Below are 26,222 nucleotides of genomic sequence, written 5' to 3' on the forward strand. Positions count from 1 at the left end.
CGTCGTACATTTATAATAAATACCTGGCCTTGATCATTACTTTCACTAGTTTTATTCCTGAGATGCAAGATGTTCGTGCTGTTCGTTAGACTGGTGATTGGCGCTGCAGTACTGGCAAGTAAGTAACTGCAAAAATTCTTGAAAACCATCCCGGTTATTTTTTTTCAAATGGGAATTGGCTAAATTACTATCAATTAATTTGTCCTTCCTAAGATAACTAATATGGATGTTAAAAATGAGTATAACAACGATATAATTTCTAATCTGATCTACCATAACATAGGATCAGCCGTGACGTAAAACCGTTTTTCTCGGCAAAGTTAAAGTAATGGTTTTGGAATACGGAGAAGCGACCGATTCCCCCCCCCCCCCCAAAAAAAAAAACGATTACAAAAACTGGATAGTTTTTGTAATCGTTTTTTTGGGGGGAATAAAAACTGGAGAGTAAAATTGAGAATAAAAACTGGATAGTTTTTATTCTCAATTTTGTTAGTATGTGAAGTGGCCTTTCTATCAGACGTAATCGAAATCTACAAACAAGAACAATGTGTATAGCATGCCAGCTTTTTCATCTGGTTTCTTAAAGCATTACCATCCCAGAAGTTGATATTCGTTTCAATTTTCTGAAAAAAAAACTTAATTCTACAGAACAATGCATTTGTCATACTTTCCAGGGAAATTAGAAAAGAAAACCCGATTATTACACCTGTACTGTATTAACGGGTCTTATTTCAAAATATGCAAAAGAAAACAAATCGAACGTGTAGATTCTATGGTACCATTTCACCTAGAAATCAGATATTGACCATTCGTATGAACATCTTTAGATGTAGGCTATACTCCTGTTTAATCTAAAGGACGTGCTTTCATTCTCTTCTTCGGTCTTGCTATTTCTTTCTTCCACTTTTATATATTGCTTCCTTTGGTAGTTTCCCCTTCCATTCGTTTATACATTCTCTCCAACTTTTTTGGTCTTATTTTTATCATTTACTGTACATTTATGTACAACAAAAATGATAACATAAGTAGTTACTTATGTTATCATTTTGTATTGATCCATTTTTGCACATCCTGTATGTATTAAATGATATTCCTATATCATTTCAACATGCAGCTGAAATGATATAGGAATATCATTTCAGCTTATGTTGGATAAAGTTTTGTTGTTTTTTTTGTCTGACGTACTACACATTGTTTGAATACGGTGTAGTTTATCTACATCATGATGCATCAATGCCATATCACATCCTAAATATTGCAGCGCTACTTATTCCATAGCGAATTTTAATTACTAATTTAGTTCGTATGCGAACTATTATTTTACGAATTATGAGATTCGTAAAATTTATTTTATTTTTATTCTTATTTTTATATTTATATATTTTATTCACTATTTAATTTCTGTAAATTTCCAAGAGTTTTAAACAAATCTTGGAAGGTCCACTTTTGATTTTCGTACGATGACTTGATTACCTGCAAAACACATTTGTATTTACTGTTTTACTATAAACTTTTTATCAGGTTGATATATATTAAATAGGATGCGAGAAAGCTATACCACTATTCAGTCTGATTTTCTATTTCTTCTGCTATGCGTTCATTAATATTCCATTGCAGTTGTATTGTTAATAAGTTTCAGTATAGTTTAACTGTTCTGGATACTCTTCCATTTGTCTCCTATCCAAATTCGTCTAGAAATTATTCAAAGGCTTTCATAATCTATAAATATCAAGTGAGCCTGTAAATTCTTTTTTGTATGGTCTGCTTTGGTGTAAATATAAGTGAAATTTAGACATTTCCTAAATTACACAAACTAACTACCAGCAATAGTGACAGCCTTTAATTTAAAATATTAGTATGTAATTTATATGTGTATTCCAGGGTTTCTCAAACTTCTCCGACGATGGAACACTTCAGAAATCCTGAAATTTTCACAGAACACCTTGGTTATTTTGTAATGTATTAATTAATAATTAATTATTAATTTAGCTGATTTTTATTATTAATTAATAATTGATCATTAATTATTAATTAATTAAACATCAATTAAACATAAACGTCATTTAATTAATTTGTGCTTATTTTCATTGACATATCACATTCTGATCACCAGAAATTTATAATATTATTACAAGTACTTAGGTACTTAGGAGTAAATGCAGACTTTCTTCTGGGTGCTGGTAGTTTTCCCCTCCTTCTATACATCCTGGAGATCGCTTTGTAGGTGGATGAATCACTATTTGTTGCGTCACATACACCTTCAATAAGAGATTTCTTAACACCAAAATTAAACAAAGTCCCTTGTCTCTTATTCATATTAAAATTTAAATCTGCAGGCCTATTACTTTTAAAAAATCACGGCACTACGGTTTCGAAACTTTCACCCTATAATACGAACTTGCAAAGAAAGTATTCAGTATTACTCGATTTGAGAACCGGATACAGACTACTCTGATCTTTAATTTTAGGAAAAATTTTCTTTATACTTCCTTGCTGATTGGTCACTAACATTTGCAACGCAATGTTATTTCGTCCAGTTTTGAGAACAGAGGATACGCCGCCCATTGTTGTAATCGGCTTGCAGGCAATTTTTATGATCGGTCATAAACAGCGGTATTCTCTTTCCCTATTGTTGAAAGATTTCGATGTGTGAAAATTAACGATAATTCATGAATATTCCAATCAGTCACCGACATTTGCTACACAGATGTCATATCCTTCAGTTTTGAGAACAGAGGATACGCCGCCCATTGTTATAATCCACTTGTAGGCAATTTTTATGACCGGTCATAAAGAGCGGTATTCCCTTTCCCAAATGTTGAAAGGTTTCGATGTGTGAAAATTAACGATACAGATATCATTAGAGAAGCCTGTGTAGCTCAGTCGATGTGGCGTTTGCACACCATGGCGCTTAACCGCACGAAGGAAGACTTCTTGGTTTCGAATCTAGTCAGCAACTAGAAGAAATTTTTAAGCTTTTTTCGACTGATTCTCGAGTTAGTCGATCTCTGGCACGGGCAAGCGGGTTTTTTCTCCTGGAAACTCGGTTTTTCGTCCCGTAAACTCAAGAAAATCGACTGTAGAACCCACATTATTTCAGACATTAAATACGAGTGTTACGGTTAGGGACCACGAGATGGCGGCACTTGTTGAGCCGTCTCTCTTCACTGTGGGCTGCTTAATTAGTGATAGCCTTGGGCCAGCTATCTCTGATTGAGTACCAGTGGAGATTGAACTGCCTACTCAGTCTCCAAAAGTTAGATAGGGCTAAAAACGGCCTCGCCTACTCCCTATATACGGGAATAAAAAGGCGTTAGCTGATTTTTTTTTAAAGATGTTATTAGGCGTTCTGGGTATGAGCTTTTCGACATATTCACGAATATTATTCTCTTCAAAATATTTCCACTATAAAATTCACAAAAAATGCTTAGACAACTAAAATTACAAATTCCAGAACTTCTCGCGGAACACTTATTCACTTTCCGCGGAACACAGTTTGGGAAACCCTGCTGTATTTAATTATGTAATATAATTTTCAGCCTTCTATCTCCTTTCCTAGAAAACTGATGTTAGTTTAGCCTTTTCCAGGATTACCTTACCTGTAGGTAATCCCGCAGTATATACCATTTACCAGCTCTTCAATTTGTTGTAGATAAAGCTTCCAATTCCATCTTTAAAAATCATTGTTTGCATTTTCTAAATTCTTCTTTAATCAGATGGTTGCATCAGAGCTTTCTGCAATGTATTCATTCTTTTGATATTCCTGAAATTTATACTACATTTTTTCTGATTTATTTAAATGCTTTATAATCAAAACATCCTTTATAAATTAATGAATTAAATCATTCAGTATTATTAAAGCAGTCCCGAATTATTTTGATGAGCGTTCCTTGCAATATTTTTGGAATTGTCTTTTAGTTCTGACATTTGTTTCTGCAAGTACATCTTTTAAGTTGTTTCTCTTGATCGTTGTCCCATGAATCACTTCCGATGTTTGCTTTATTGGTTTGCTTATGTATATCCATTATGTCAGAAAGGAATTTGAAATGAGCACTGAGTGAAGTTTTTTATAGTCTAATACCATCTTTTTCGCCTATTAAGTTTTTTTTTGCACTTTGTTCGTGCATTTTTATTAGATTATCTAGGATTTTTTAGAAAGCATCTTTTGTAGTGCTATTTAGAAAATGGTCTGTTTATCATTATCTCTACAAACGGTCTTAATTGTGAAGATTTGTGAAGATAGTTTTTCCTACTAAGTGTTGTCCTGGCATTCTACACATTTGGATTTTTTTATTGTAAAAATGCAATTTTTAAATTGATAAAATGATGAATGTCTTACCATTTTTGATCTAAATGTCAATATCTGCCACAATTTGTGGTAGACTAATTCCCCACTCTAGCATTAGTCTTTGCAATTATCAAATCATTTTTATTAGTTTCTCATCAGCTTTTCTAAATCATTGTAAAATATTTCACTTCTGTTTTTCCCCTTCTGAAGCATATATTCCCATTACTATTATTACTATTAGCTACTTCAAGATTTCAGGGTTAGTTGTCATTCTTTCATTAAATGTAACTAAGATAAAACTATAAAAAGTATAGCTAAAAATCACAGCCATTGTTGATTGATCGTAACTGCACCATGACTTGTCTTTTATTTTGCTCGAAATCACTGTATACCATTGTACTCCAAGCAAAACATTTAGTCCGCACCCCCCTTCATCTATCCCCCTCATTTTCTCCTATCAACCAGCTTCTGCAATTCACACATAATCGATCTAGCCTAATTCAGAAAAGCGGCAAGTTAATTTGTCAGTTAATACTGTTTAATCCAATAAGTGTTAATTTGACTGCCACAAGAAAGTTTCTTAATATAAATTAAATTTTTATTGACCTAAATTTAAAATTTTAAGTAAAATTTAAATAACATGAACGATTTTTTTTTAAAAAAGAGCCTAATAATCCATAATAGCTTCTCCTGTCCACAATGATTTAAATAAAAAAATTTATATTCTGAAAATTTCCACGAGGTATGTTTTATCTAACAAGCAAACTGGTATAAGCGTCTCCATGGAGGTGGCAATGCAATAATAAAAATTACTCCCACAAATTTGTATTTTTCTTACCTTATTGACAATTTTAAAAGTAAAGTCTAATTCTTACTTTTCTTTTTTTATAGCTAAGAGGAGGAGGAGACGTAACATTTCTAGTGCTATAATAATGCTCTAACTTTGTATCAGAAAATTCTGGCTTCAAGGACTACACAAGTGGTGTGGAAATTGCTGTTTCATAATAATTTCCTCACATTCAACCACTTACACATTTTGGCATTCATTCATGTTGCTATATTTCTTAAATCAAAAATAGTAAAATCCACCTAGAAAGTAGTTCTGAGACGAATCTAAGCTTCCATTATTGCAATATTTTCTTAAATGAATATTCCTCACACCATTCTTTTGCATTCAAGGAGTGCTGAACAATTTAATTTAAACTATTTTATACAAGTTTAAAGCAGTGTAATCCAAGTACGTATTTTCAATCTGAATGTTTTTTTTCCCTCTAGAGCTGAGTTTCCAAGATGCGCCAACTACTGATAAAGAAATTGATCAAAAGTGCCTTGATTGCATGTGTAAGGTAAATCTGTATATTTTAATTCTCGGTTTCTCAACAGCGGAGTAAAAAATTAATGAAAAAATCAGCACTTCACGAGATTCAATAAATGAATTAATGTCGAAATTTAGATACCAGTGTTTCATATAAAACTGATAGTTTTGCAATAAATTTGAAGGCTTACGAGTATATAAATTCTTGATTCACATGAAATGCACAATGTCCACCTCTGTACGATACGAAAGAAAAACGGACGGAAGGAATATTACATGTTCTACGATTAGTTAAGTGATGACTCATGCTTCAGGAATTGCCTCGAACTCTATTAAAAGCACAGAATTTATCTATGCTTTTAATAGTAAAAGCATAAACTGTGTGATAATTCATTTTTCAATATTTTGTTCTTTAGTTTATTTTTTTTACCTACTTCTTTCGTTAAGTTTTTATTTCGGGCAATGTTTTATAAAACAGTGTTATCTATCCACACCCACCCACCCACCCACCCACCCACCCACCCACACACACACACACGCACACACGTAACCTACACATTATTTTACATATTCCCCTCGAAGTGTTATACACTTGTTAAAAACGCTGCTGCTGCGTCATTTGCAGTCTTCTGAGAAGAAAGTCTTTCCCTTGTTGCACAAACTAGTCCTTGGCTGCAGATATGACTTTATCTATGGTAAATTTTGTTCCTTTCAAGTGTTTCTTTAAATTTGGGAATAGGAAATATTCAGATGGGACCAGGTCGAGCGAATAATGTGGGTGAGACAGACACTGAATGCCCAAGTTGTGTATTGTCTGAGTTTCATGAGCACTATAGGCAGTGCGTTGTCCTGCAAAAACAACACGCCTCTGCTGTTTCCTACGGCATTTTTTCTTCAATACCTCCTTCAAATCCTTCACAGCTGTTGAATAAACTGCTGCTGTGAGAGTTTCACCTTTTTGAGATACTTGGTAAGGATTACACCATCAATATCTCAAAAGACAATGGGAAGAACCTTTACTGCTGACTTTTGGCTTCGGAACTTCTTTGGCCGTGGATAACCTTTGTCTCCACCCCATTGACTTATTTGGTCTCTGGGTCATAGTTATGAAGACATGTTTCATCAACAGTCACGATAAGAGTCAAATTTGCACCTGATTTCTCAATGACCTCAAAATCCCTTGATGACAGCATATGTTCTCTCTTTTGGTCGGCATTCAGACATGTCCAGAGCTTCTGCATGTCCAGATGTTGGCAGAGAATGATCCAACTCGTTCCCTGGATATCCTTAGAATGCTTTTGGCTAGTATTCGTCTATCATCAAGGATTATGTCATGCACTGCATCGATGTTTTCAGGTGATCGCTGCGGAAGGTCTTCCTGACCAGGGGCATGGCACGTCCATAAGGAATGCAGGATTGCATTCAATGCAGTCCTGCAGCCCTTATGAACGAGCCGCCACTGCCAGCGGGGGACATATGTTGTCTCAGGATGCCCAGTTTAAACTTGGTCGTCCACCTGGCAACTACTGGATATGCTTGGGCACAGTTCCCTAAAGTCTTGCACAAAGTTTGGTAAATCTCAGTTGCAGACTTTTCTTGCAGCACGAAAAACTTGACAGCCCGCATCTGACTTCGAATTTCTTCAAAACCTCTGACATGTCTTCTTATATACCCTAAAAGAACAAATTATTACTTGAAGAAACATAGGAGTTAAAGGGTTTTAAGATGTTCTTTCTTGTGATTATATTAGTTGCTTTAATATTTTTATTCTAGGTGTTTATCATAATTTTTCAGCCCCCCCCCCGTACAATTTCTCTGATCGATGTGACTAGATGACCTCTGCGTTCATCGGCGGTGATAATAAGCAACAATTACCTATAGAACTGCCAAGACTAGTAAAGAAACTAAAGGTCCTTCGTTGAGCTACAAGCGAATTTTTCCGATATGGGAGAAATTGCTTATAGTCATAAGTCAACGGTACGATTTGTGACCGAAAACTACTGTAGGAAAAGAAATAAACAGGAACGTAGTCATGCTACAATTAGTCAAAGCGCCAACTCATGAGTCGGATACCGTGGGAATACCATACCACATCTGTCCAGCAAAAAATGCAACCACCGGAACCAAAAGGTATGTTAGTCAAGGATTAATATACTGGCATTGAACAATACTGGGCAGTCGAGAAAGGAGTGAATGGAGTAGATCGATCGGTCTCCTGAGATTTGAGAAGTTTAGGACATCTTGTTACTAAATACTTTGCTTACCAATACTCTCAATGCAAATTCAATTCATAAATTCAAATGGCGAACGTCGTATTTCGAAGATTAATTTGAAATTGATTCACGTAGTGAAGTAATGTTCCCTGTGCGTGTGCAGGGGTTCCGCATAGCATAATGATCTACTCAAGGCATACATTTCGATAGAGGGATAGATATACGAAAGAAATGGTTCATATTAGTAGTGCTAACACTTCCGCTGCTCCAGGTACTCTAATCATGAAGGATCAAGATTCGCACAGAAATTATTACAACTATTCCTTCCAAGGTTACTTTAACTCCACAGAAATAGTATCACTATGAATATTCAAATCGAATTATTCTCAGTCTTGAATCCAACTTAAACGGTGTGCAGTGGATGGATGCTAAAGTTTTATGGAGGCTGTTGACCAAAGTTTAATGAGCAAAGGAAAAATAAATCAATTCGATTATCCGATAGTCACGAGTGAACCTGAAGCAGTGCAAAAGTTAGCTCTCTTGATATAACACATTTCCATATCTCCACCAACGCAATTTATATGACACGTACGCATAGGTTTTACTATGCGTATGTTTTACGCAGTAAGGTGTATGACATTACTGAGTCGAACAATTTCAAATAATAATAAAGAATAGAATTTTCATTGAAGTTGATTTTAAGTAAGTATTTAATAAGATGCGTAACGAACTCAAATACTCATTTCTGAAAACATGTTTACTGTGTATGTTTCATAATGTTTACATAACTGGAGACAGAAACTTTGAGCATAGAATGAAAAATGTGCTCTAAAGACAATTTCATTCTGTACTCAAAGTGAATTATTGAAGCTGGATTGGAACTATTATCCCTTACGCTATCTTCATCACTTGGAGAAGTCCTTTTGCTGTCGGAAATACACGCATAACAGTGTCTTGGTTGAGTACTGATAAGGAAAGGGACCATCTGGTAATGAGTTCATGCACGTGCCTAGGTTGCACAGTTTTGGAAATGTATACCACATTAGTCATTACAGGAAGTAGAAAATGCCTTTTTTTCCTACTTCCTGTTCCACGAAGACAAGGGCATGATGTTGAAATTTACAACAGAAAAAAAAAAAAACTGACTGAACTGAATTCGAAAAATTGCTCGACTATTATGAACCTCTGGGTGAACACCTGTGCAGTTATGTTAAGTTACATCGGGATTCGATGTAAGTTAACATCTTCCATATCAATCCCACCCTTAATGTTGAAAATCAAGTAGCAAATATAGAGTGCCTTGATATTAGATGCTATAGAGAACGTTTTTGATTTTGATACGTGACGTGAAAGATTCTATTGTACCGTATGTGCGAGAAACAAGTTTCCTGTTTTCGCAAGATATCTATATCCCCATCATTCGTCTACGTTTTTCAAATTCTTAAAAGTAAGAAGCTGAAATCAATTGGAAATTCACTATGAAATCCAGATTATTGTCGAATATTGCGGTTGATTTATGATCAGTGATGGCGAACAAATGGTATAACGTACTTCTCACCAGTTCGATCTCGACTGTTAAGAATTCGCTCCCATCATGAAATTCTTACCGAAGCACAAGTATTCTATGCTTCGTTTTTCTAGCCATCATGATAACAGTGGGCAACATGAAGATGCAAGTGTGGCGTGTAGGACTATTGTAGAGTAGTTGTTATCCACTTCGCCCATGTATAGTGCAGAGTATGAAAAAAAAAAAATCGATCGGTATATGAAAATTGAAGAAACGGAATATTTGTATCAACTGAGAACAGAAAGTATCTTCAATAAAAATTCGGAAGATCAAATTAGTCACAAGTAAATTTATTCAAATTAAGTGGATTTGAATAAATTGAATCCAACATTATTTCTTAGCCGAATAAAAAAAACTCAAAGATAGAAAATCTAAGAGTTTCATGCTGATTATAGAAAATATAAAAGTTCGGCGAGTCCAAGCATAAGCCAACACCTGATACATGCTGGGGCAACTCGCAGTAAAGGTGGAGTAAGCTCCGTTCACTGTCCTTAGTATTTTCCCATAATGTAAAACACAACTCCTAGGAGTTGTATGTTATACATTATGGGAGAAGGTCATTACCCAGACTGGTTTCGACCTTTTTTGATGTGTATTTAAGTAAAGACCTCTAAAAATTAGGCGATCCCCCCAGATCACTCCCTAAGTGAGCGATGGATCGTCCAGCTCAGCTTTGTTCCACTCAGTGACAGGCTCACCCCATCACCAAAAAGATCATCTCAGCGTTGGCTCTACCCAGTGGCAGACTCACCCGACGGAGCCATAATTTCAGCGGTGACCCCATGCAGAGACAGGCAAAAACCTATCCCAAGCAGAGCCTCTCATACATTAAAGGCATAACCTTTCATCAGTGAGTAGGTAGACCCAGATGTAAATACTGAGGTTGCAGTAGTGCAGAGCCTGTTTCTTTACTGTACGAGTCGCCAAAAGGCGCACTCCTAAATTACTGAGATAAAGAGCCAGTAGGCTTCACTCCGGCGATGTAAATTTATTCAAATTAAGTCGATATTGAATCCAACATTATTTCTTAGCCGAATAAGAACCTCAAAGATAGAAAATCTAAGAGTTTCATGCCGATTATAGAAAACTATAAATGTTCGGCGAGTCCAGGCATAAGCCAACACCTGGTACAACACCGAAGTGAAGCCTATTGGCTATTTATCTCAGTAATTTAGTAGTGCACCTTTTGGCGACTTGTACAGTAAAGAAATAAGCTCTGCACTACTGCAACCTCAGTATTTACATCTGGGTCTACCTACTCACTGATGAGACCTCAAAAAAGGTCAAACCGGTCTGGGTAGTGACCTTCTCCCATAATTATGGGAAAATACTAAGGGCAGTGAACGGAACTGACTCCACCTTTACTACGAGTTGCCCCAGCATGTACCAGGTGTTGGCTTATGCTTGGACTCGCCAACCGTTTATAATTTTCTATAATCGTCATGAAACTCTTAGATTTTCTATCTTTGAGTTTTTTATTCGGCTAAGAAATAATGTTGGATTCAATATCCACTTAATTTGAATAAATTTACCTCGCCGAAGTGAAGCCTATTGGCTCATTATCTCAGTAATAGAATTCTGTGTTTTGCACAATGTGTCTTCGTAGTTACGTCTATTGAATATTTGCAAATTGCTACATTTTAGCGATCTTGATAATTAATATCAAAGAAAACCAGGCAAAATACACCATACTAACACATACACCCGATTTAATGGAGTACACAACCTATTCAAATAAGATATAATTACAGGCAAATACTCTGTCCACCTTCTTAAAGAAAATATAACGATGAGAATGGTCGAAGCACATTGTTTACTCATGCAAGCGAATTAATTTACATGATTAATTGTGCACTGCTGCACGTGATTATGTGCTGAATACTATATATTTTTGATTTTGCATATTACTGAGCACATGAGGCCTGTGTAGCTCAGTGGATGTGGCGTTTGCACACCACGGCGCTTGACCGCACGAAGGAAGACTTCTTGATTTCGAGTCTAGTTGGCGACTAGAAGAAACTTTTCTAAGCCTTTTTACGACCGGTTCCCGAGTTAGTCGATCTCTGGCACGGGCAAGCGGGTTTTTTCTCCTGGAAACTCGGATTTTTCGTCCTGTAAACTCAAGAAAATCGACCGTGGAACCCACATTATTTCAGACATTAAATACGAGTGTTACGGTTAGGGACCACGAGATGGCGGCACTTGTTGAGCGGTGTTTTCTGGGGGACGAAAAACCCGAGTTTCCGTATATGAGACCAGACCGGCTAACCTACCTTTCGCCGAAAGAGACCAGATAAAGGTTCCTCATGTCACCCACGGAAATCGATCCCGGGTCTTTCTGACCAAAGACTGAGTTACGGAGGCTTGTATTCTCTTCTAATCTAATCTAATCCTGTGGCCTCCTCTTTAAGAGGATTATCTCTTGCTTCTGTAAGATTCTTGCCCGTCCAATCTTTGATGTCTTTTCACTGCAGTCGGGATCTTCCTCTTCCTCTCTTTCCCTCCTGTATTCCCTGCAATACTATTCTGGGAAGCTCTCCAGAATAGTATTCTCTTCTATTTAGGTAAATTATAACTAAATGGATTTATATAGAATATTTCGTACACGACTTCCATTAGTATAGGTGTTTCGTTTCCTGTCAGTGGTCCCCAATTATAACTTAATTACATTAGCTCTTATGTAGAAATTTGTTCTCCCTGTAGTGATTTCTGGTCGCCGTTAACCTATACATTGAGCACCCCTGTTGCATTCAGTTCTTGCATAGATTAGATAAGCAATAAACAGAACTGCTAACAGCTACAGTTTTTGCGAGAACACCTTTAAATACTGTGCATCAGTGCAGAGAATATAGATGTAACACACAGATGTTACATTTGTATTCTCATCCATGTTTGAAACACAGATTTGAAACACAGTAGCCTGTCGGGCATATATGCACGAAAGGCTGCTTATGCCTTCTGAGAAACCACACAAAAACATCAAACGGCATATATTCAGTCTACTTTGGACATATCACAACTTAACATCAACCAGTTTAAGTAAATTGTGAGAGGAGAAAAATAAGATACCTCTACTACCAATACAGAAGTAAATGGGATGAACAATTTACCATACTAGTAATATAAATAAAATGTTTAAAATGTTTTATGAACAGTTTAATATTTTTCACTTTGGAAAACATCAACTCTAGTAAATTAATAGTTCGTATTAATTGACATATATGTGAGGCTTACATTAGGTAGTTAAGACAGGTTTTGTCTCATAAGTTCGTGAAAGTCTTCATGTTCAAATGATTTCGTTGAAGGATGTAGGTGATTTTGGAATTTTAGAACTTGTATATGTGAAAAGCCACTACAGTTTTTATTTTGTTAATTAACGATACATCAACAAAGTATGTAACAACTATTTTAATGAAGATGTATTTAATTGGATTACTTAATCAGATTTCAACAGTCAAGTTATGGATTGTTAAATCAGTTTTCTTTTTTCCTGTTCGTGTCTTCAGGCTGGCACTATGGAAAAACGTTGTGATTTAAAACGAGGATGTACCAATTTTGGATATGGACAACGTTTCTGTGGACCTTTTCAGATATCGTTCAGCTACTGGAAAGAGGGAGGAAGCCCAAAACTTAGTTCAAAGAGTTCTTCTCGTGGTAAGAGAAAATAATTCATTTCATGTTAAGCACAAAATTAAATATATTTAGGACTTCGCTTAACGTTAACGAACCAAGAGGAAGACCCCCCCCCCCCAGGATAGTGTTTCAGATAAAGCTAGAATAGTTAAAGGATAACAATGATTTCATATATAATCAAGATTGTTTTGTGTTTACTAATGCGATGACGAAAAGAACAAACATACAAACACGCGACATATTTGATTCTGATTTTTCAGTAATTTCAGTTAACGGTAAACAATTTCTAATAAAAATTAATCTTAGCAGGCCTACTAAAACTGAATGAATGAATCGGCAACATCCCTAACTATGGTCACTTATTTGAATGGAAGTACGTTTCGATTTACTTATGGTAGCCTCAGCTAAGGAATTGATAGTACAGACGGATTGTATCTTCAAACGCGAAGCTAATTTAGAAATGCCGATGTCTGTTAATGGCGTTGGTTTGGCAGTTTTGCAAACGGAATAAGCTGCTTCCGCGAGCTTAACCTAACTACAGGTGAGCACTTTCATGAAGTTAAAAAAGGCCTAACTTATTTTTGCTTTAGACAAGATTCCAACGTGGGTTTCGATAACCGAACTGGACACAGTATTCAGAGTTACAGAGATGATGGCCACACTAGAGCAACTAGAGTGATACGACGTGAACAGCCCACCCACTAATTAAAAGTATAGGTTTGAAATCGAGGGCACATGCAACTAGAGGGTATTGAAAAGCTGTTCTTTTCTTACTCGTACTTTTCTTTTCTTATGAATTATGAAATATTATCTTGTGGAAATACAATCCATCAAGATAATATTTCATAATTCATATAAGAAACAAATGCATATGAAATAGCACAGAAGCTGAAACTGAGAGAACTATCAGCTTTGAATTATGTCTCCAGAGAAGTCTTAAGAAGCAATTAAAATAAAAACGCATGTACCATTGTTATAAAATCAGTAAAATAACAGAGAAGGAATTGTTTTGATAACAGTGACCCATCTGATCATTTTAAAACTATGAAAAGTAACCATGACAAATGCTTCAATGAATGAACTGACTTGATAACGAAGTTTATAAACTGAGTCAGTTCACTAAGTCGACTTAGTGTAAGTTATATTCAACTTAATGTATGTTCCAGGTTCGTTCAGTTGTCAACGTTTTTCGTTTTTGCAATAATCAGGCTGTCAACCAAGAATGATCATATCATATTAAATCTTGAGAATCTAATTACTTTTAACATTAAGTAAAATGAGTAACACCATTAGCATTCACACGTATAAAATATTTTTAGGAAAATACAGAAGTCCTTGTTATTTTCAACTAGTAAGGAGACAACTACTTGGTTTCAGATTTATTTTAACGTATGACAAGGTGCTCTGCTAGATTGCTTACACTAATATTAATTAGTAATCATTTGATAAACATGATGGTTATCGAGTTAATTTCGAACCGAAGTTCAGTGAGAACAAGAAATATGATGTACTTCGTATTCCGATACTCTAACAGATTAAGAAGCGTATTGAATTGGTTCCACCAATTCCAGGAATCATCCCAAACGCTATTCTTGAGAGATTGAAATTATCTGAATTAACTATAGGTAATTTGTACAAGGTGGTTAAAGTATGGTATCGCCTTACACTCACAATTGTAACGGAGTAATCAGTAAGCAATGAGACAATCAGAACAGGAAGACAAATAATTTTCTCTGAACTACTTACTCATGGAATAATCCATGGATGAAACTTGTTAAGAAGCAAAAGTATGCCAATGCAAACGTTTATTCTGATTGGTTATAAAGTATGTATATAGATGTTATACATTTATTGACACATCAATAGACGTGAATTGAATAAATCAATTCAATAAATGTAAAGTTAACTTTGCTTATATTAAAAGTGAATATATAATATTCACTTTTAATATAAGTGAATAAAATATATTCACATTTATATTAAAATGTGGATTCACATTTTAATATAAACGTGAATCCACATGAACTATTATGCACATACTTTTCACACATGGTCTGAGATTTCAAAGTTTTTTGAGTCAGGCAAAAACTTTGCTTAGAAAACTACCTGATTCTTATAGAACTGGTTCATGGACTTAGCATTAAATTATGGTTATAGTAGTTAATTTCGTGGTTCTAAATGACACCTTTCTCACGGAACTACGATCATACACATAACATCTGACTGATCCAAATATTATGCGGCTATTTCAGTTTTAGGTTGAAGCGTATCTCGAGAATGAACCCACCGAACAGCCTAATTATATAAGAATGAAAATAAGACCATTATTACTTTTGCAGGTGTCTGAATTTGCAATTCCATATTCCCAAGAGTTGCCGAAATGACCGTAGGGAATTTAGGCAACTCTTGAAATCTTCGCATCGTCTACAAACTCCTGTCAAGTAAGTCGAAGAGTTCCGCCTCCTAGTGGTGACCATTTCATCAATCTTAGGCTCTCTTTCAGAACCGTTGAACATTCCCATACTAACATAAATATCGACACTCAAATCGGTCCATCGCAAACAGTCTCTCGAATGAATTTGCGAGAAAATAGTGGACCGGTCTGAGTGTCGATCATGAATGACCCCCATAATGGAGACATTATGGGCTCACTTCGAACTCTCTGCAGGAGAGTGTCTACTTAAATTTTACTCAGCCTGCTCATGGAAACCATGGCACTAATATCTCTAACATGAAGGATCAGTCTAGCACTTTTTAAAAATTCATACATATGATGACCCATCACCAGAAATAGCCTCTTTTGAAACTTAATTCTTATCTTCAGTAGCTGATTACCTCCATAGTTCCACAAGTATTCCTCCTAGGCTATATTTCCATTTCTTACCTTGCCAAGGCATCTCGTAACTAATCTTCAAAAGGATATAACTTATGTTTCATCAACCAGCCACCTGTAAGCAGTCCATTCTCTCTTCTGTCATCCAAACTACCGTTGGTACCAACATGGCTGTACGTGATATACAATTTGATATTCTCACTGGGCTGATGATTCTCCATGCTGGAGCTGATTTATTATATTCCAAGTAGTTAATCTCAGAAAAATCAAACATTCTTCCTTACGTTTTACAATTTTTTTCACCTGCCTTTTTACTTGATACTTGCCCACTTCCTCTATCTACAGGAATAAATCAAGATATATATATACGCTTCCTTCTACACTAATAGTTTCAACAGTTTCTACTGTTTTCATCTCCCTTACTGCAATTCAAATTTTCATCTTTTTCGTTCGTAAAGTGAGTCAATAAATAGATCTTAAATCTCTCGTATACTGCGTCAAAGTAAATCTGGATATGAATATGCTGGCTGTAGAAATTCAATCGCCGACAATTTCGAATTGAAAACAAACATTCAAATCCTCGTGTATTCAATCTCAGAATATAGTATTTTCACACCATCTAACTCATCTTGAAAAGATTGTCCATATACCATGCTTCATCCAACCTCATATCACCATCCTATTCGTTTTTCCACGCACAACTATCTAAGCACACAACAATGACCTCCGCGACATTGTGCAAGCTTCTCACACGTCCCTCAGAATGTAGCATCTTTTTCGTTCGTAAAGTGAGTCAATAAATAGATCTTAAATCTCTCGTATACTGCGTCAAAGTAAATCTGGATATGAATATGCTGGCTGTAGAAATTCAATCGCCGACAATTTCGAATTGAAAACAATGCAGTCACTTTCACCGTTATTTTCTAATTGTTCGGGTTCAAAAAAAAATTGTTCAATTAGATTTCCGATTCTTCGACAAACTCGGATATTCGTCTCCCATGGGCAGATCTATTTATCTCTATACGCCTTAGTTCAAAACTGCTAAAAATAATTTTTAGCCTGTATTTGCGCATTCCGTGTGGAAATATAAGCTCCTATGACAACTTACACTACTTAAAAATTCAGCACTGCTTTTAACAGCCAGTTTTAATCTATGGCTAAAGATACCAGCTCGGGCTACTGGCCTTCTATTCGTCGCTATAGATGTGCGTGTAACCACCCCGAATCTCACATCCAGTACTTGTCAAAACCACTGGATTCGAATTTTTATTATCTACTGAACACTAATTTCCAGTTATGCATGCTCTTTGTATGTGATACCTTTCGAAATCAAAGTCCGTGTTAGTAGCCAAATTCGTTGCCTAAATTACTGCCTAATTTCTTTAGTCTAATACTTTACTCAGTAAGTAAATCATTCCTCATTCGAGTTACAGGCAGTTTTGTTCTAGAAAACTTGGACATTAAGTGCACTTTTAGGAGCTTCACGCAGATGGAAGAGAACTGAGAGGCAGTGTAAAAAAAGGACCGTCTAGTAGCACACGTTTTCCCCACTCTATTTGCATGTCACAGTTCACTACCAAAAATTCATTGTTTTGTCAGTCGGGGGGGGGGGGCTAAAGGACATGCGGAAGGGTCTCACTAACCACTGGATAGTGGATAGATTTTCTAAATTTTCTTTCTTCCATCTTTCTAGTGTGAGTGTCCTTATTCTTGAAGGGTCATCTTATTCTATTATCGCTGGGTATAAAAGGAATACCTATACCAAATTTTTTGACCACAAGGCAACACTTGATACGTAATTAAATTCTTTCGTTAAGTCTCACAAGTCAGGCAAATTCAAGAATTTGGTTCTAAGTCCTATGATAAGATAGGACATGACTGTTCCCATTGTTTTTTGTAATGGTAGTACAGTGATTTGTAGACATGAGTTCTGATTTCCCTGTTATCTTTAGAAAAACTACAGTTAAAGTTTTCTATAGAATTTTATAATTCTTGTAACAACCATTTCAACATCTCAATTATTTAAGAGTCATACCCATCAACACTTTGATCACGAAATCATAGAGGTCATCTAATCGAATGGATCGAGAGGTGAATTCATTTCAAGAGATGTAGGGCACACTTAAGCCCAATGATCCCTATAATTTTTACCGGTCCATGCGTGCATGAGAATCATTTTGTGCACCGTTTCCAGTCTGACTCAATGTGTGAGCTAATTTAATATTTCTCATGTTAATGTTACAATTTTTTTCGTCTAGCTGCAACCTATAAAACTGCGAGCACCAAATTTAATTCACTTAAAGTTAGAAAAAGCCATAGATTTTTGTACTAGACCCGCTCGAAATAAATGCAGCTGCTGACGTCTGCGTTATTCGTCCATATGGTGCAGGCTAAAAATAGCTAATTAGTGTACTAAGTTGGAATGGGTTAGATAATGATACTGGAGTGGAGGCAGAAAATGTGACGACTATATTACACATGTGCCAATTATACTACAATCGATCACAGTTCGTTTTTATAGTACTTCGAAAATTTATTGTAAATTAGAAGTTAAGAAAAGAAATTTTGTGGCGGCTGATACTAGGCGTGCGCGCTCCATCTTTGACAGGAGTGCATGTGCAGAGCTTAGAGGGAACGTTGCTTAAGGATTTATTATTTCTTTTTTTTTTTTTTTTGTAACTTGTGTATAATTTCAGAAAAATACTTAATTTTTATTTTCTTTATCACAGCTTTTGAAGAATGCGTAAAGGACAAGAAATGCGCCGAAGATACTATCAAAGGCTACATGCTTAAGTATGGCCAAGATTGTGATAACGATGGAATTATTACCTGTTACGACTACGCCAGCATCCATAAGAAAGGTCATGACGATTGTCGCAATGATGATTTCAAGTCCGATCCCTTTTGGGAAATCATAGAAGAATGCTACCAGTCGTAATGTGTTCTACATATATTTGATGGGAAAAAAACTAATAAAGTATAATAAATACTTAAAGCTGAGCATAGTTATTTGTTTTCCTGTATTAAAAATTTCCTTGATAACTACTGTTAAAATAAAATCTTAACAGTAGTTATCTCGTAGATAAAATTTGGAATTTCCAAGTATTGGAAATATAGAACAAATTATTGCAATGAATCTTACACAAGTATCGATTATTGTTTTTTCATAATTTTTTTAATTAAATACACATTGAAATTACTATGCAAAAATATTCTCAAGTGAAGTAAACATTAAATCGACTTGTCGGATAGATTGTGCAGTAGTATTAATTACCTGGAGAAGATAACTAACACCACTCTGGATATTCAGGATCGTTAATACTGCGGGCTGTCAATTGTGTACGATCTAACGCAGTTTGTGGGAAGAAAAACCGGCTGCCACGTCATTCCTTATCTGAGATCATTGGATTCAATTTCAAATATAAATAACTATTAAAAAGGCTCAAAGAGGAAGTTATGAGATATTCATGACTCAAGTGACTGATTGTAAATACCGAATGTCTTGTCTGATGCAGTGATGCAGAATGTTCCATAAATATACTCTTAGCAGTGATTTTTATATTATATTATCGTGACACGCTTCATATCTTGGAATGCACCAAATTATACGAAGGTGATGCTAATTATAATCATTCATAGGCAATAATTATTGCCTATGAATGAGGGATTTTCTTCGTGTGCTGTTTGGATGAAAAATGCAAATTGCGTTGTTTCAGTGGTTATGAAGTAACGATTAGTACCGACTGTAATCTAAACTAAATCAGAAGCTAAAAATTTATCGACTGTTCAACGTGGTGCATACATGAAGGTGCCTGAAGCTATCAAGAGTATGAAACGAACTAGAACCAATTATAAGCATTTCAATCTATCCTTCGGCACGAAACTTCTTAGTAAAAGGCGGGCGATTGGTTTCTTTTTTAAATGGAAACTGATGAGATGGTTCGTTATCACTTAACCTGACGAACCTATATTTAAATTGCTGGTATAGGGTTTGTCGGAAAATGAAGAGGCAGGAAAACTAAGTGGATTATACACTCATCCTTAACCGTCTATTGCCCCTCCCCGTCCAAACAGGACTTTCTGGTCCTCAGACCAGACCAGAAAGCCAGTAAATGCATGTAAATAGCCCATTGATTTTTCTTTCGTCGTGATATGATTTTCTGTATTGAGCAATATAAATTATCAGAGTAATTCTGATAATGCAGATGTCATTTCTTCCGTGGACAATTGGGTGGTACAAAACTAAACTCCCTTTGATGGCTCACTGTTATTATCAACATGCCCAGTAGCTTTTTTGCGTCAATTGCTTACAAATCAATGCGGTATTCAGTTTTGAAAGTTTCCATGTGGAACCAGCACTACCGCAAACGCAGACATTCAGTTGCTTTCCAAATCAGCATCTTACCAAGACTATTTCTTCGTGTACTGAGTTATGACATGATATGAATTACAAGTCCGATTAAACATCCTCATCTTTCTTCCTTTCCCTCGCCCTCGCTTCCCTCAGATGAGAAAACAGCTGAATTAATAAGTAGCTTCAATACCATTTTCAGTAATCAAATTTTCTGCATAAAAGGAAAAATGTCCTCAGAACAGAAAACAAAATGTAGCTCACGTTAATGTAAAACTCCTTAAAGACTTTTATATTCTTCCCATACACAGGAGGAAGGACTTTATAAGCAGATCAGTGCCGTGAGTCCGGTGCAGGTGAGAACTGAGATTTTTTCTTTATGAAGAGTTTCAGGTAGTAGGTTGGGAATATTTCATGAAGGACCATCACAGGAACAGAGGTAAATGGAATGAAAGAGGAAGACAAGCAGGTTCGGTGTGTTTGCAAATGCACAGTAAAAAGATGTCGGCAAGCTGCTCTTTTATTAACAAGCGCAACAGAAAGAAATTATGGTTGCCAGGTCAGTGAAGCAATGACCATACAGAGCTGAAACACCGCAACTGAGATAGACGTTGAAGTGAATCTATAAAAAAGGAGATCATCTATGAGCCGAATTGCTCTCTTCTGGACAGGGTCAAGACTTTTTTAGAGACGTTTTAGGCGTTCTATCCCCAACATGTGAGCAGTATTCTAAGCACAGGCGGATTTAGGATTTGTATATAGTTAAGAACTGGCTGGGTGTAAAATAGCATCTTTAACGAAAAAAGTCTAGTTTTTTGGATGCCGAGGAAGCTATTGATATGATTATGCAACGAGAGTGGAGGTTAACATTAGTCCAAGTAGAGATTTGATCTTGTGTGGTGAGGGTAAGATTAAGTGAACGGAGATCTCCGTTGCGAATAAAAAGAGAAGTGTGCATTTTGGTGGCATTGAAGGTAAGTAGATCGTCCTCACTCTAATGAAGGAAGGTATGTAGATACTCTTGAAGTTTGGGATATCTGTACTGCATGGTTTGTCAAATAAGCAGAATGAATGGAGTTAACTATCATCCGAATAGCTGTGGACAGGAGTGGTGATTAAGAGCAGGTCATTTATGTGAAAGAAAAAAGTACCCCTGCATTGACGGTGAAACTCGCCTACCATGACACGCAGTGAACAACGGGACAAAGTTTGCCACCCAATTACAGAGGGTGGCAGGTAGACCAAAGGATGACAATTTGTTTAGCAAGCATCGATGCTACACAAAGTAAAAAGCTCTGGAAATGCCCGGAGCGACAGCACAAGTTTCTCCGAACCTTTCCATGGCACGTGTCCACTGGAGGGTGATGATCCATACTGGTGGTCAACAATTAATTGTTAGGCTTCTAAAAGTTGGCTACTGATGACTTTCTCCATTATTTTGGATTGAGGTGATGGCGATTGCTCAGTAATTTGACGATAGCCTTCTATCCTATCCCATCCTTCACATCCGTTCCTTAGGACGGGTTGAGTCCCCTAATAAGGGGTTCTCGGTGAATTAGTGAAGCCGGCTCGTCATTCCTCTGCTGCATCCCCTAATAACAGGTATTCATGACTGTAGATCAGTGTATGTGTTCACAGGGCCGGTTTGCCTGTTCCGAGGGATGAAGCACCCGAATTTCCGGGTGAAAAAACCCTCTACCTCCGTATGAGACCAACTAACTCACCTTTCGTCGAAAGAGACCAGATAAAGGTCTATAAAGGACCAGATTCCCGTCCATGATGTGAGGAAATCGAACCCAGGTCTTTCCGACAAAAGGGCTTCCTCATACCGATTTGTGAACTAATACTCAACCTTTAGTTACATCCTACAAAAACTATAGTAGACAATCCACGATGCTCAAGTAGATTCCAAAAATAGTCCACTCTAACAATGCACACGATCTGCAATGGACCTGATCGGACAATTCTGCCTTCACTAGAGAAACTGTTGCTTTTTGTGCTGAACTTCGCATTCACGTGAATGTAGCAGCACATATACAAAATGCAGAGAAAAAAATTTAACAGCGAGCTCTCCGTGCTGTTATGATAATTGTGGAAATTTTACAAACACGCATACATTATTCAACATTTTAAGAAAACTATAGAAAAAACAAACTAGAGTACAAATTTTTGAACAAGAACAAGAATTTGAGAACAAGTTTTAATTTTACTCATTAAAACGGCAATTTTTGTTTAAAATTTCATTTATGCTACCTTCCAACAAGAATAAAAAAAAAATAACTTAGTTATTACAGTGGATGCCAGCTATGTGGTTAGGGGTTTCTATAATTTCCTCGGTTTTTTTTTTTTTAATACTATTAGTGACACCTTCAGGGACTCATTCTACACACATCTCACCGTCTCTACTACATACGTAACCCACAACGCACCGCCATCTATGAAGAGAAATTTGTATGAATTAAATTATTTACATAGTATTTGAAATAAAACCCGATAATGAGCTATTCGAATATGTTTATGCTCTTATTTCCGATCGAAATTTGAAATAACTACTTAAAGTTCATGAATTAAAAAATCAGTAACGTTCGATAAGTGGAAAGATCTACAGTTCAAATTCTGTGCTCACGTGCATCAGGAATTTGTATACAGGCCTGCGCAGTGGACGTGTTACTAAATTTTTAGTTATAACTTACGTTTGTAGTTCACATAAATTTCACTTTCTCGCTGCTGTTTCATCTGCGTTATTTCCCATATTAAATTAAATTATTAAATTGACGTTTAACGAAATAGTGGATTAACTTATTTTTAAATTTCTATTCACCTCTGGATTAAATGTAAGGTTGTAGTAGGAAAGGGAAATTATAAAATGTTCATATATGCAATCAAGACATATTGATCAATTACTTGATCAGTCGGCGGAGTTTCTTGAAAATTCTGCTGTAGCAAAAAAAAAAACAAAAACAAAAAATACGAATATCGATTGAAAATAATTTGGGATCATATACGTTCGAAATTACGAAGTAGAAATAATTATTACTAGTTCTACGCCTCATTAATTCGTCTCGATTTAGTAAATGTAGCAGCATGGAAGTGTCATGATTCCTTTCAAAACTTGTCTAGATATCTCTGAAGAAATAAAGCAGCAGCATGACCATAACTCAGCCAGAGTGAATTTGTTTAAGCAATTCGTCACTATAATGCATTTAAAAATATGCCCTAAATACAGTATACTTTGTGATAACTACACCATTATTTCAACAGATGCATGGCTCAGCTTCTCAGAGCCAGAAGTTGACTTGCATTTCACTTTTTATGCAGTATGAACTTCGATAAGCATAACAACCACATATGCGGACGCAATTATTCCTCTATTGCAATTTTATTATTTTTTTTCATTACTCGCTGATCACTAGTAAAGGGTTCGGCGGAAGCCAAACTTTCGATTTCTTTCCCCTTCCTCGGAAGGTGAGCAGTCTAGCAAGTGTTTTAAACTACTGTTTAAATGATCTTTATAATGCATCCCATCCTCGAAATATCCATTCATGCCTGCAGTGGAATTCGAGCCCACGGCCTGCTGGCTTGAGAAAGGAAGCGTTATTCAATCCAAGAAATTCTGCGCGATAATACAGGGTGGCCATAAATTAACTTTCCCCTCTTTGAAGGTATGTGTAGCTAAAATTAATATACAGGATGAGACCATATTTAAGAATGAATGTAGTGAACATATACAAATCTTAATCATTTAGATAAGCAAACTGAGAAGAATAAATCATCAACCACCTCGAGCTGCTTGTAAGAATCTCTCATTTGTCTGGCTAGAACATCCACGGAATGACCCCAACAAGCACCACCAGTAGAAACTGTGCCATAGGCACACATTTAATGGAATGTAATGATTGAGAAAACCCATACATGTAGCAAATATGAATGGAAATATATCATTTATTTCGAATTTCTGAGTTCAAAAGAGATTCTCATAGGATAGGATTTAAGTAGTCCCAGTTTATTATCATGTTTGTTTATTATCATTCCCATCACGTATACAAGATATTTATACTGTTTTATACAATACAAATCAAGTTATACAATTCATTGTACAGTCTTATATAATACAATTCAAGTTGCACACTTCAAAGCAGTACTATACAATACAATTCAAGTTGTACAATATTATACAATACAATTCAAGTTTTGCAATTTAATATACAATATTATACAATACCATTCAAGTTTTGCAATTTAATATACAATATTATACAATACCATTCAAGTTTTGCAATTCAATGTACAATATTATACAATACAGTACAAGTATTACTATCATTTTTCTGTTGGTAATTACACTTATTTTTGGCTATTTATTTTGTTACAGTTAATAAATGTTTTCTTATATATACAAATAGAGTAGAAATACATTTCGGATAGTTTTCGTAGTTTATAAGTTACTGGTTTTAGTGATAAAGTAAATTAGTTTATGTATTTATATGCAACCAAGGGGCGTAGCCATACAGGTTACTAGAGAATTAAATTAGTTCGAAATAGTCACTGCGAATCCAGTGACCGTATCTATGAGAGCTCACCTTACACGGTTTGATTTGATGTACATGTTAATATATTAGTCTCCTAAGTGATGAACTAGTTAGTATATTGGTACCTTAATTGGATATGGTATGTGAGTTATAATGATCTCTTATACTATATGTTTAAAGTAATTGTCAGCATTGTTTAGTCCCATGAGGTAGTCTCTCAATCTTTTTCTGAATGCAAAAGCTGAGGTTATAGATTTGATTTCATTTTGGAGCTTATTGTCGCTAGATACTCGAAAGATTTATGAAAAATTTCTTTGTTTGCCTTGGGCACTACCAGCATGATCCCGCCGCAGCGTAATTCATAGTCTACATTACATGCCAAGAAACTTTCAGAGTTCCTTTTTACGTATAATAGACTGCCATAGAGATAGCGTTTCTGTAGTGGTAGAATATTATGCATGACAAACAGATCGTTGGTTGAATGTGCGAAGTTAGTAGTGGTTATGGCTATAATTATTCTGTTTTGTATTCTTAGCAGATTGTTGTAATAATCTCCATCCCAACAGGTGATGCCATATTGCAGTGAGGATTTTATATTGAGACTTTCGAAGGCATGGGGAGATGAATTCCGCGAAAAAAAGATGTAGTACCAAAAGTCGCTGATAGGGAAAATTTTGGCGCTGCCGAAGCCCCAAACTGTCAAATATTTGCAGTAAACGCAGGTAAAAAAGAATTATGCGAAATATTTGAAATCCGTTGTGTATGTTGGTGGCGTTCCCAACTTGAAAATTGACAATATACCCACTTCTGCCTGATAGTACTGTATACGTAATTTTACTTTACTTTTTATTTTGTAAACTTCTTCAATACTGTAGAAGGACGTGTACATTACAATGTATCCTTTCATAAATTTTATATAATTTTAAATATAAAATTCTCAATTACAAAATTTTAAATTATGTATGCACAATACTTGTAATCTGTAATACAGTCTGTCAAAAAATGTATACACACTTTAACAGTTGTTATCTATGGACTTTTTTCGAAGTTGGATCGAATCAGTAGCAATGTATAGTATGATGTTCTCTCAAAAGAATTACTTTAATTTCTCCTTCATTTCACATTGTAATGCTAACGCCATCAGCAGGGACGTAATTATGTACAGGTGCATGAGGCTCTAGCTAGGAGACCCGAAAAAATAGGGTCAATCTAAGGGCTCCAAACAATCAGGGGACCTCTGGAACTTTCTAGCACCTCAGGAAAAGTAAGTATGGCCCAGGCCATCAGCATATGCTATAATGGGACTTTCAGATGTGTTCTGTTATGCTAATTCGTTTGTAGAGGTTGGTGTTGTATATTTTTTTCACGAAAAGTTCAATGAAGAGTGTATACAGTTGTTCAGCAAGAGGGAGAGAGAGAGAACACCTAGCGCCGGCGCTAGGGTCTTTGCCGCCCGCATGCAATTTCTATCTAAGGGCCCTGTAACGATCCGG

General features: G+C 35.9%; 2 protein-coding genes across 3 annotated transcripts in view; one reads left to right on the forward strand and one right to left on the reverse strand.

Moving 5' to 3' along the window:
- The window catches only part of LOC150105431 (PI-PLC X domain-containing protein 1-like), a 165,110-nt gene that overhangs the window by 40,587 nt on the left and 98,301 nt on the right, over window positions 1-26,222 (reverse strand). The window lies entirely within an intron of this gene.
- On the forward strand, window positions 45-18,849 carry LOC150105432 (invertebrate-type lysozyme 3-like). Its single transcript, XM_090394807.1, has 4 exons — window positions 45-118; window positions 5,564-5,634; window positions 12,890-13,037; window positions 18,579-18,849. The coding sequence occupies exons 1-4, from the start codon at window positions 70-72 to the stop codon at window positions 18,785-18,787; spliced, it is 477 nt and encodes a 158-aa protein (XP_090250933.1). The 5' UTR covers window positions 45-69; the 3' UTR covers window positions 18,788-18,849.

This window comes from Typopeltis vanoorti, chromosome 6, assembly GCF_054136105.1.
Source record: "Typopeltis vanoorti isolate ZY-2024b chromosome 6, IOZ_Tvanoo_1.0, whole genome shotgun sequence".
NCBI lineage: Eukaryota > Metazoa > Arthropoda > Arachnida > Uropygi > Thelyphonidae > Typopeltis > Typopeltis vanoorti.

Coding starts and splice junctions, on each gene's coding strand:
- LOC150105432 (XM_090394807.1), top strand. CDS start 70: ATGTTCGTGCTGTTCGTTAGACTGGTGATTGGCGCTGCAGTACTGGCA. Junction 5,635..12,889: donor GCCTTGATTGCATGTGTAAG/GTAAATCTGTAT, acceptor TCGTGTCTTCAG/GCTGGCACTATGGAAAAACG. Junction 13,038..18,578: donor TTCAAAGAGTTCTTCTCGTG/GTAAGAGAAAAT, acceptor TCTTTATCACAG/CTTTTGAAGAATGCGTAAAG.